The 9,652-nt window shown below is 39.4% G+C and overlaps 2 protein-coding genes across 2 annotated transcripts; one reads left to right on the plus strand and one right to left on the minus strand.

Moving 5' to 3' along the window:
* Positions 1-534: 534 nt before the first annotated feature.
* Positions 535-5,713, plus strand: elmod2 (ELMO/CED-12 domain containing 2). The gene is made up of 9 exons (XM_083977963.1): positions 535-663; positions 1,958-2,105; positions 2,203-2,231; positions 3,080-3,177; positions 3,269-3,398; positions 3,870-4,003; positions 4,393-4,461; positions 4,596-4,729; positions 4,849-5,713. The coding sequence occupies exons 2-9, from the start codon at positions 1,961-1,963 to the stop codon at positions 5,004-5,006; spliced, it is 897 nt and encodes a 298-aa protein (XP_083834089.1). The 5' UTR covers positions 535-663; positions 1,958-1,960; the 3' UTR covers positions 5,007-5,713.
* A 139-nt stretch (positions 5,714-5,852) lies between these two features.
* Positions 5,853-8,879, minus strand: ucp1 (uncoupling protein 1). Its single transcript, XM_083977950.1, has 7 exons — positions 8,731-8,879; positions 8,411-8,550; positions 7,884-8,082; positions 7,406-7,603; positions 7,172-7,273; positions 6,576-6,756; positions 5,853-6,415 (listed from the first exon to the last, which is right to left on the minus strand). Exons 2-7 carry the CDS (start codon positions 8,534-8,536, stop codon positions 6,301-6,303), a joined length of 921 nt encoding a protein of 306 aa, XP_083834076.1. The 5' UTR covers positions 8,537-8,550; positions 8,731-8,879; the 3' UTR covers positions 5,853-6,300.
* Between the last annotated feature and the right edge of the window lie 773 nt (positions 8,880-9,652).

Here is a 9,652-nt window from a genome sequence, read left to right on the forward strand (position 1 = left end):
ACCCTAAATACAGGACAGGTTATCCACAAATTTGGATAACCTAATTTGCATTGAGCTGCCTTGTGTATCGGACAACCCCCCATTGATTCTAATTATATGTTAAGGTGGTGAGGTATCTATTCTTTACGTAAATCTATACGCAATCTATAAAACAGAAGACTTCCATCTTTTCCGTGAAGGTTTAACTATTTCAGTTGAAGACCACTATTTTCCTCCCACGTGTACAGACTGCTGTAAGCTAAAAGGACAGTAGATGGCGCCGCTTCCGTGTTCATGGCACACTGTCGTTGAAATGGTTGGCGTGTGCTGTGTTCAAAGACGTCATGACATTCAGCACGTACAATAAATCCAACCAAAGTTTCTCAAAGCATGTCCGCATTTTTGAAGAAACTTGTAAACTCTTTCTTCTTTAAAAAAAAACAAAGCAAAGTTTGAGTAATGTTTGAATGTCTAAATCTAAAGACCCATCTTATTTTGAGGTATTAGACACCTGAGATTGGGTTTGCCATTTGCGGTCCGGTGTGGCAGTGAACGCACCAGAGCCAGAATGTTGTCAAGAGAAACGTTGCTAATCTCTCCACCACACGTCTGGTAGCTTCAAAGTGAAGCTAAGTTTAGGTAACGTTATATCTCTTCTGGCAGTATTGTCTCAGCGACAGTACGGTAAGGTTAACCCCATCTTCTCCTCCGATTCCCATAAATTACAACAAAATCTTGCGACGTAACCTAGTTTAGGTTAACGTAATGTGGCTAGCTAACAGTTAGGGCGAATACAATGACAACCTGTTGTTTGAAACCCCAGGTCAAATGTCACCTCGCAGTTTTGAAGCTACTTTACTTGAAGTTTAGTTTATTAAAACCACAAGAGACCAGCTAGTCGTTTATAATAATAATATGGTTAGATTCCCTTTCAAGAACCTTTACAAAATCTTTGTGAACTGGACGATCACGTTTGCCTGAAGTTAGCATTAGCGCTAATAATGCTAGCTGGAACAATGCTATTGTTTTGGCATTCACATTGTGTCGTTTTAATGCAGGCGCTGTGTATTTGTGTATTTTTAATGGCGACCAGTTGTATTTCCATAGTCTGAACTGCTCCGAACCGTGGCCATTATCATTCATTACACAGACAATGACAGACCAGTACTGGGGCTATTCATTAGAGTGAGAAAGGACAGGAGTGTCAAAAAAGCATCCACTCCACTGTACCTATAACGTTATGCAATATAAGTTAGAGATGAACTTACTATTCATTTATGCTCCACTACGTCTAAATGGGAAAATATACATTGCTTTTTTTGCTTCACTGAATGGTTCAACAAACAAACAAGTTAATACTAGGGGGATAAATAATCCATCCATCCATTATTCCAGTCATTTATCTGTATTTGCCTTTGATATGTAACTGTAATTTACTTTTTGTGTCAAGTCAACATGAATGCACTTGTATTATGTTACATCAATGTTCAGGTTTTTTGAGGCATAAATTAAGTTCTCTGTGTTTGTGCACTTATAATACAATTTTTGTATAATAGTGATGTTGGGAATTTGTTTTTTTAAGTCCTTTTTTTTTTTTTAAACTTGTGATATTTTAAGTACATGTGATAATGATAATGGCGTTGTTGTGGTTGAATATGGTTGTGCTAATAAAAGTTGATTTGAATTTTAAAATTTTACAGTAGGACTTTTACATGTTCAGAGTATTTTTTACAAGGTTGTCCCATCACTGTAAGTGAATATGTATCAGTCAGAATCATATTTATTGGCTATAGTTATTAACATATATGCTGTCTAAGTTGCACACCTATTTTAGGGCCTGTCAGACAAATGTCAAAAATACATATTTGCTTGCGTATTGGACTGTTAGATCTTTACTTGGATTTTTTTTTTATTTTTGGTTTTTTTTTTTTTAGTTTTTTTTTTAGTTTTTGATGTCTTTTCACTTTTTGTGCTTTAGAAAATGTTCGGGTATATCTGGCAGTACGTCTACACATCGTTCCTGAGGTACTGGTTGAAGTGGTTCATCAGACAGGCAACTGGGAAATGTGAGCTACAGAGAATATGCTCCGGATACAAGCAAGGAGCAGCAAGGACAATGAAAGCAGGTGAATTGAATCAACCTGAACCTGGTCTAATTCTGCTGTACAGTGCACATTTTTGCCATTACATTAATCCATTAATACTGTGTGTGTCCTATTGTAGAATACTCCATGCGGTCATCTAAGAACAAGGTAAGGAAATGTTATCCTTGTCAGGTGTTAGTTTTTGGTTGATAATCGTTTACAGGTTTAGTTTTCAGTCATGATTGGTTGTATTTTCAGAAAAGCATTAAAATTATTTTTATATGTTTATAATAATTTTGAGTTGCATATGTAAAAATGTGCTTTACTCTTACAATGCAAGAAATAAAGACTCAAACAGGTGAGAGTAAATGGGGAAAAAAGCATAGCCCACGGTTGCACATGCAGACATGAATTAATAAATTTTTATTTTCGTGTCATGCCGCCACTGTGGCCCATCCCATATGGGATTACAAGCCACATTTACTGACAAATACAAAAATTAGACATCAAAACAGGCAACACAATTACAACCGCAATTTTTGTTGTGTACATCAGAAGAATTTACAAGAAATACTTTGTCTGGAAATGCTGCCTTCATATCAGACATTCAAACATCACATTTCTCACAGAGAAGTCTGGAGCAAGTTTAGCTGTACTACTGATCTCTTCATTATCTTTTGTATGTGTGAAGGAGCTCAGTAAAGATAGTATCCTGTGATCTTAATCAGCCTTTATCTGTCACTGCACTTGCCAAGCTTAGATGAATGGACTCTACTTGTAATTTATGGTAACAGCTAGCTAAGCATTTTCTAATCAACAGTCCAGTTCGGTGTGGAAACTGAAGTGCTTGGTCATCTTTTTCATTGTCTCTGTGGTTGACATTGAGAAACATGTTTTCACTGTGGTTGACACTATTATAATAGCAGGCTCTGTGCCAGTTTTCTGTCCGGTGGCTCGCTGTATCATTATTTCTCTGTGGCTACCTTCTCACTCTACTGTGTTTACTTCCCCTGTAGGTTTTAAGAGGAGCCTTGGAAACCAACAAGGATAATTTAGAACAATGCGTAGATCAAATCATGAAGGAGAAGAACGTGAAGCCCCAGAAGGATCCCCTGTAAGGCTGCTTTTGGTTTGCCACTTTTTACTGTCTCACATGCAGCTCTTTCATTGTCACCATATTCAGTAGAGTCTCCCTATTTTTTAAGGTTCAAGGAGAGCCTTCACATCTGTCTGCAACAGATAACGGGATACAGCGGTCTGTATGTCTCTGTGGAAGACTTGAGAAAACAAGTCTTCAGCTCGGACAGCGCAGAGCATGAGGCCATGCTTTTGAAGGTATGTGTTCCTCGTTTTGAGACCATACATTAGAAAAAAACTGTAGTAGCTGATGTTTATGTCTTAGCTCCATTAATCCTGTTGCATAAAACAAAAAAGGATACATACTTCCAAGGTTTACATACACTCACTGAGCATTTTATTTGCAACACCTGCAAATTCATACAGTTACCAAAATGGCCAATAATATGCCATCAACATTAAACATCAGAATGAGAAACAATTTGATGTGGCATAATTTGAGCATTGTTTTAGTATTTCTGAAACTATTAGTCACTGTGGCAGTATCTCACACTGCTTTCATGAACATAAGGGGTTCAGCACAGTTCAGTGGCCTCCCCAGTCCCTAAATCCTTAGTCCAGTCAAACACCTTTGGGATGTGGTAGACAGGAGATTGGCAGCATGAATATGCAGCTAATTAATCTGCAGAAATGATGTGACGCGAGCATGGACATTTTTTGTACCATCAGCTGTGGGACCTGTTGATGCCAACAGTCAAACTGGAATCGAGGATAACCAAACAGTGGGGAGATATCGGGTTTCAGGGAGACGATCCAAAGACTGACTTCAGAGGAATGGGCATGCTGGGACTTACCAACCTTGTGTGAGTACAGTAAAGTAAAGGCTTATCACCTATAATCTATCATAGAAATGCATTTCATGAAGTTTAAAGTAAATGTAACATAATGTCTGGTGTAAATCCTACAAGTATTAGCTGATGGTAGTTGAACAAACAGAGGAAGTATCACAGTTCTCTGTTAATGTGTACCTTTAAAGATTTGGGTTTATTTTTAGGCCAGTCTTACCTGTGTTCTCTTGCTACAATAATAAATAACGATAAAACATATGAATAAAGGAAAAGGAAGGAACATTTATTTATATAATAAACTATAATCCTTTACAACAACTTGTAAACTTGTATTTGTATGGATTAATGTGATGTCATCCACAGGCATTAAGCAATTATTACACTGTACTGTTTCCTGTCTGCAGCTTTTTCAGTGAAAACTACACAGAAGAGGCTCGACAGGTGTTGTCTCATGCAAACCATCCAAAGCTGGGGTAAGAGAGCAACAGTTTTTCTCTATTGGTATTTTGCGAGTTTAATAAGTTAATCTTTTTATAATCACTGCCTTACTATGACCAAAACAGCATGGAAACAGACTTTAATCATGTATGTTTACTTCCTGTTTTAGGTATTCATATGCCATAGTTGGGATCAACTTGACAGAGATGGCCTACAGCCTCCTGAAGAGTGGAGCTTTGAAACCTCATTTCTACAATACAGTCCAGAGCACACCTGGGCTCCAGCACTTTCATCAACTGTACTGTGAGTAGATCTAACACCAGTCTTCATTATACCTACCTCTGATTTATTAGTAGTAGTAGTAGTAGTAGTATACACATACAAACCAACCATGTCTTCATTACATGTTTCCTCTCTTCTAGGTTACCTGGCCTATGAATTTGATAAGTTCTGGGTGGCAGAGGAACCAGAGAGCATCATGGAGTTCAATCAATACAGAGAAAAATTCCACGACATAGTCCAAACACATCTACAGGACCCTGACGTGTCTCTCACATTGACTGTCCGTTCTAAAAACTAACATAAACAAAGGATTAACATGACCCTGCCCCTGACTTCTCCACAGCCCCTGACATTGTTTGATCAGGTATCGGAAGACACGAAGGTTCAGCATTAACAGCTGATCGTGGAACAAAACAGAAAAGCAACCCGAAGCTTGTCCACTCCTCATATTCCTCAAACATTTAAACAGTTGAATTCTCTTATGTTTGGTTTTGTGTCTCCGTATTTCTGTTCTGCTTTTCTTTTAATCATACTTAATTATTTTAAAGTAGAGCACAAATCTGCCACCCTATACCTCAGAAATGACCATTCCAGTGGCTGATTGTCCATCATAAAGGGAAACGGGAGCTGCTGCGGAGGACTAGTAGTGATAATAACAGCTCTGTGTTTTGTCAGCGTTGATGCACCTTCGGTAAGCAAGCAGCCAAATTGTTGCAGTTTACAGACAGTTACTGAAAAATGGTGATGAACTACCATCTTTTTTTAAGCTGTCTTTTTTTGTGTTTGTTCTCAAAATTGTCCTGCTCAGGAATTTGATATTTATGTCCAGAGATCATGACTGAAAGTCAGTGTATGGAATGAACTGTCTCATCTTAAAAGTTGTGCTTAGGTTTAACATGTCCCGACTGATTCCATTAATGCTGTCTGTAATAATATACGATTATTATGATGTGGAACTCAATACAGGTTGTTTGCCTCCCTTGTCCAATAATTAGTATGTTATATTTTTATTATGTGGCTTGCTTTTGAGAAGTTATGTAATTATTAACACACCTTGCTCAGTTAATAAATACACATTTTGATGTTTTGAAGTGTGTTTGATGTCCATGTGTGAAAGGGCAAGTTAAAAGAAGCAAACGCAGCATCTGTAAAACATGACAAATATATTTAGGATTTACATAAACATGTTTTACATTTTATTGTGGCACCACTGTTATTTTGAATATAAAGGTATAAGCTGCCTGAAACAAAGAACTGGCAGATTCAGATTTTACGGGTCCTAAAGTGCAAACTCCACCTATCAAAGGAGAGTTATTACCAGCTTGTTTTCATATCGTTCACCCCCACAACGTGGAATGGGCTCATTATGGCAAATTATAAATATAAAAGGAGCACTTTATGTCATAAACAAGTTCAATATGAAGTCAAATACAAAGTAGATAGTCCAGTACTCCTTTTTGCAGCACAGGGTGGTCTTCCTTGACACCACAGCAGGGCAAGAGGATTGTGGACTCAAGTTAAAAGAAGAATTGATATTCATTAGTTTGCTTCATCCCATGGTTTTTGAGTCAAACTTCAAAACACTAGTACTCTCAGTTTGGATCCTCAATCCTCTTCTTTGTGACCATCATGGCTCTCTTGATTTGCTCAAATGACACAAACATCACAACGTTCCACGATCCCAGCCTCAGGAATGAGGGCACAAATCTAGAAAAACAAGGACAAGAGGTCAGACACTTGTGGGGGAGGATAAAGCCTAAAACGTGCATTGCCTACGTTTCTTTATCTGTCTTTATGGATCGACCACAGCAACAACAGTACATGTACTTCCTAAACAAACAAAGTGTGCAAGATAGTGAGAGCTTACCCCTTGTAGAAAGCTGTTGGCCCCTCTTTTGTCGCCATGGTCCAGGCACAGTTGATAGCACTCTTGTACTGGCCTGGCGGTGAGTTCATGTACCTGGTTTTAACCACATCCACTGGGGAAGCAATCACCGTGGTGACGAAGCCAGCGCCAAACGCAGAGACAAAGTGGCACGGCAGGTTGTCTGTGGAGAGGTTTGGAAAAGATTGAGAAACCGAACAACTAAAAAAACAAATGATTGATGAATGAATCTTAGCTGGTCAGTAGATAAATTGGTGTCAATCTATTATGTAATGGTGTGAAAGGTGCCATAGAGATAAATGTCTTATTACAGTAACTACTGTATTTACAGCACTGCAGAGGGGAAATACAACATGTCCTGTACCAGCGTGTGTGCTGTTATCAGCTGTGGGGGAGATGAAGGGCTGAGAGGGGGTGTGGATTTCTGCCCTATCAGCTGTCTCTGGCATGTCATTGTGTGTGTGTGTGTGTGTGTGTGTGTGTGTGTGTGTGTGTGTGTGTGTGTGTGTGTGTGTGTGTGTGTGTGTGTGTGTGTGTGTGTTACTATGGCTCAGACACATGTACGAGTGCTCTCTGACCTGACAACAGGTTATGTCTGAGGATGGCCTCCTTGATCAGGTCGTACGTCACCAGCTCTGTGCAGTTGACCAGTGCATTTCTTGTGATGTTGGGTAGCGTGCCTGAAGAAGCAAACAGAAAAAGAACAAACTTAACTAAGCAGTTAAAAAACTTTCAAATTCTGGGTATTAATTGATATATATATATTAATAATGACAGTTTGGGCGACATATATTCAATCTGGCTTTTCTCACCTTTCCAGAGTCCACGTATGCCCTCATTTTGGAAGATGTGTTTGTAGGCCTGCATGGTGCCTTTGTAGCGACGAGCTACACCGTCCAGGTTCATCTGGGCCTGGAATCGAACCTTGACCACATCAGTTGGTTGCGCGAAGGACACTGCCATGGCACCTGTTGTGCAGCCGGCCAGGATCCGTATCAGTATATTGGCATCTGGAAGAGAACAGACAGGACCAGCCATTAGTAGACTGTAAGTATTTGCACAAATGCAGTTTTCATGTCCTTATATCACAGGTTAAGTTACTGGTCACTTTTTGTATCATGATTAAAACATGTGATCAGATTATACAGGAAACATCGGAGGTAGCCTACATTAAACTACTCAACAAGTTATTGGGATTAACTTCACAACAGCAAAACTGTCTGTTGATTACATGATAATGATCACTAATAAGAAATAATAAGAAAAACTTGCATGCATCCTAAAACTTACCCTCTTTTCCTCCTGTGTAGAAGCTTTTGACGTTGTCGTAGAGGCCGATTCTGATGGAGGCGAAGCACAGTTGTCTCTGCAGACCGGCCACCAGCCCGTTGTACAGAGACTTGGGTCCTTCTGTCCGGATCATGGTGCTGATCGTCCCAAACACCCCTCTGTACCGGATGCCCTCCACTCCTTTCTGCTCTCCCTGAATCTGGGGTCACACATCATACATTGTCATTTCTAGAACAAAAGTAGGAAACCTTTAGACTAAATGGGTGCAATGCATACAGTAGCTATGTAAGTGTCAAAGGGTATGATTGATTTGGGGGTATCAAGGTGGACAGAGATTAAAGTCAAGCTGGACAGTCAATGGTATCATCACATTGTGTAACTGAGTTGTTTATAGCAAAACTGGAGTATCTAAAATGATTCTTGAAATACCATATCTGATGCATTTCAGTAAATGAGAGGAAAGTATCTTTTGTGTAACCACAGATGAATGATTTTTTATTCCTGTGTTAGTGTAACCGAGCAGATACCTGTAGTCTGACTTTGGCTGTGTCCAGTGGGAATGTGACAATGTCAGCTATACAAGCTGCTAACCCGGCACTTGCCATCTTCACCCCAAGTGGCGGGGGAACATCTGAGGGTTTAAGTCCAACCATGATTCCTGCTGCCGCTGAGAGATACACACAGAGACACGTGCATAGTCAAGTCACCGTTAAACACAATATAAAACCTTAACCTCGTACAGCTGCTAATCCTTCATCTTTTAAACTGCAACGTCAGTGAATGAGGATACAGTTTATGAGTCAACAGTGAAAGAGGAGATTAATGATAACAAACGTAACATACTTACACTTTTTCTTTTTTAATTTAAAGTTCCTTTAGATCCTTTGATGTTTGTTACTGGGCCGTGTTTGATAGACCAGATTATAATCCATAAAGGGCCCGACTCCACAAAAAGGAAAGAAGCATCCTTCGCTCTGCATTTATATATTTTCTGACCGGCCTTTTTTTTTCTTTTTTTTTTTACGACATCCACAGAGAGGCGTTACTGTATACTCCTGTGTGCCGGGGACGAACCAAAGTCCACTGACTGTCAGAAAGTCAATGTTCAATTTACCCCACAGTGCAGGCACCTTTCTGAAAAACAACTGTTCCTCTCTCTGCCACTGGGACATCAGTCTGTGTTCAACTAAACTGGAGGAATATTGGAGGAACTTCTCCAAAAGTGTCTATAAACCATGATTAATATTTACAAATGTCATTTCCTTCAACCGTCTTCAAACATAATCAACAACATGTCAATATTAACATTCATATTTAGCAGAGTAGGAGGAAAAAAGTCAGCACATTTTTCCTTCTGTCCTGTGTCTGCCACTGATTTAATATTAAGTAATTATTTACTTCATTAGAGCAGGTGTCTGGCCTGACAACAGCTACTATAAAACACTATCAGTCAGGGGCATTGGAGGCTTGTCTTTGCCCCGAGCCAATGACAGAACAGGCGTGTGAATGACGGGGAAAGTGTTTGGAGGTGATTGGGTATGTGACCGTCTGTTCTGTAGACTTAACAGCCACACATCAAGTTGCCCTGTCAGTTTTGCAGAAGAGGTGTTTTTATCATGCAGTGAAGTGTCAGTGGGTTCATATGAAAACAGTTTAAATCCGATGTTCATTTATGATTTCTAATGAGAAATCACATTCAGACACATTTTTGCAATTTTGTGAAAGTTGATCAAGAAGTTTCTTTCTTTTTAGGGGTCGGGGGTGGGAGA

The sequence above is a fragment of the Trachurus trachurus genome, assembly GCF_905171665.1.
Source record: "Trachurus trachurus genome assembly, chromosome: 1".
Classification (NCBI taxonomy): domain Eukaryota; kingdom Metazoa; phylum Chordata; class Actinopteri; order Carangiformes; family Carangidae; genus Trachurus; species Trachurus trachurus.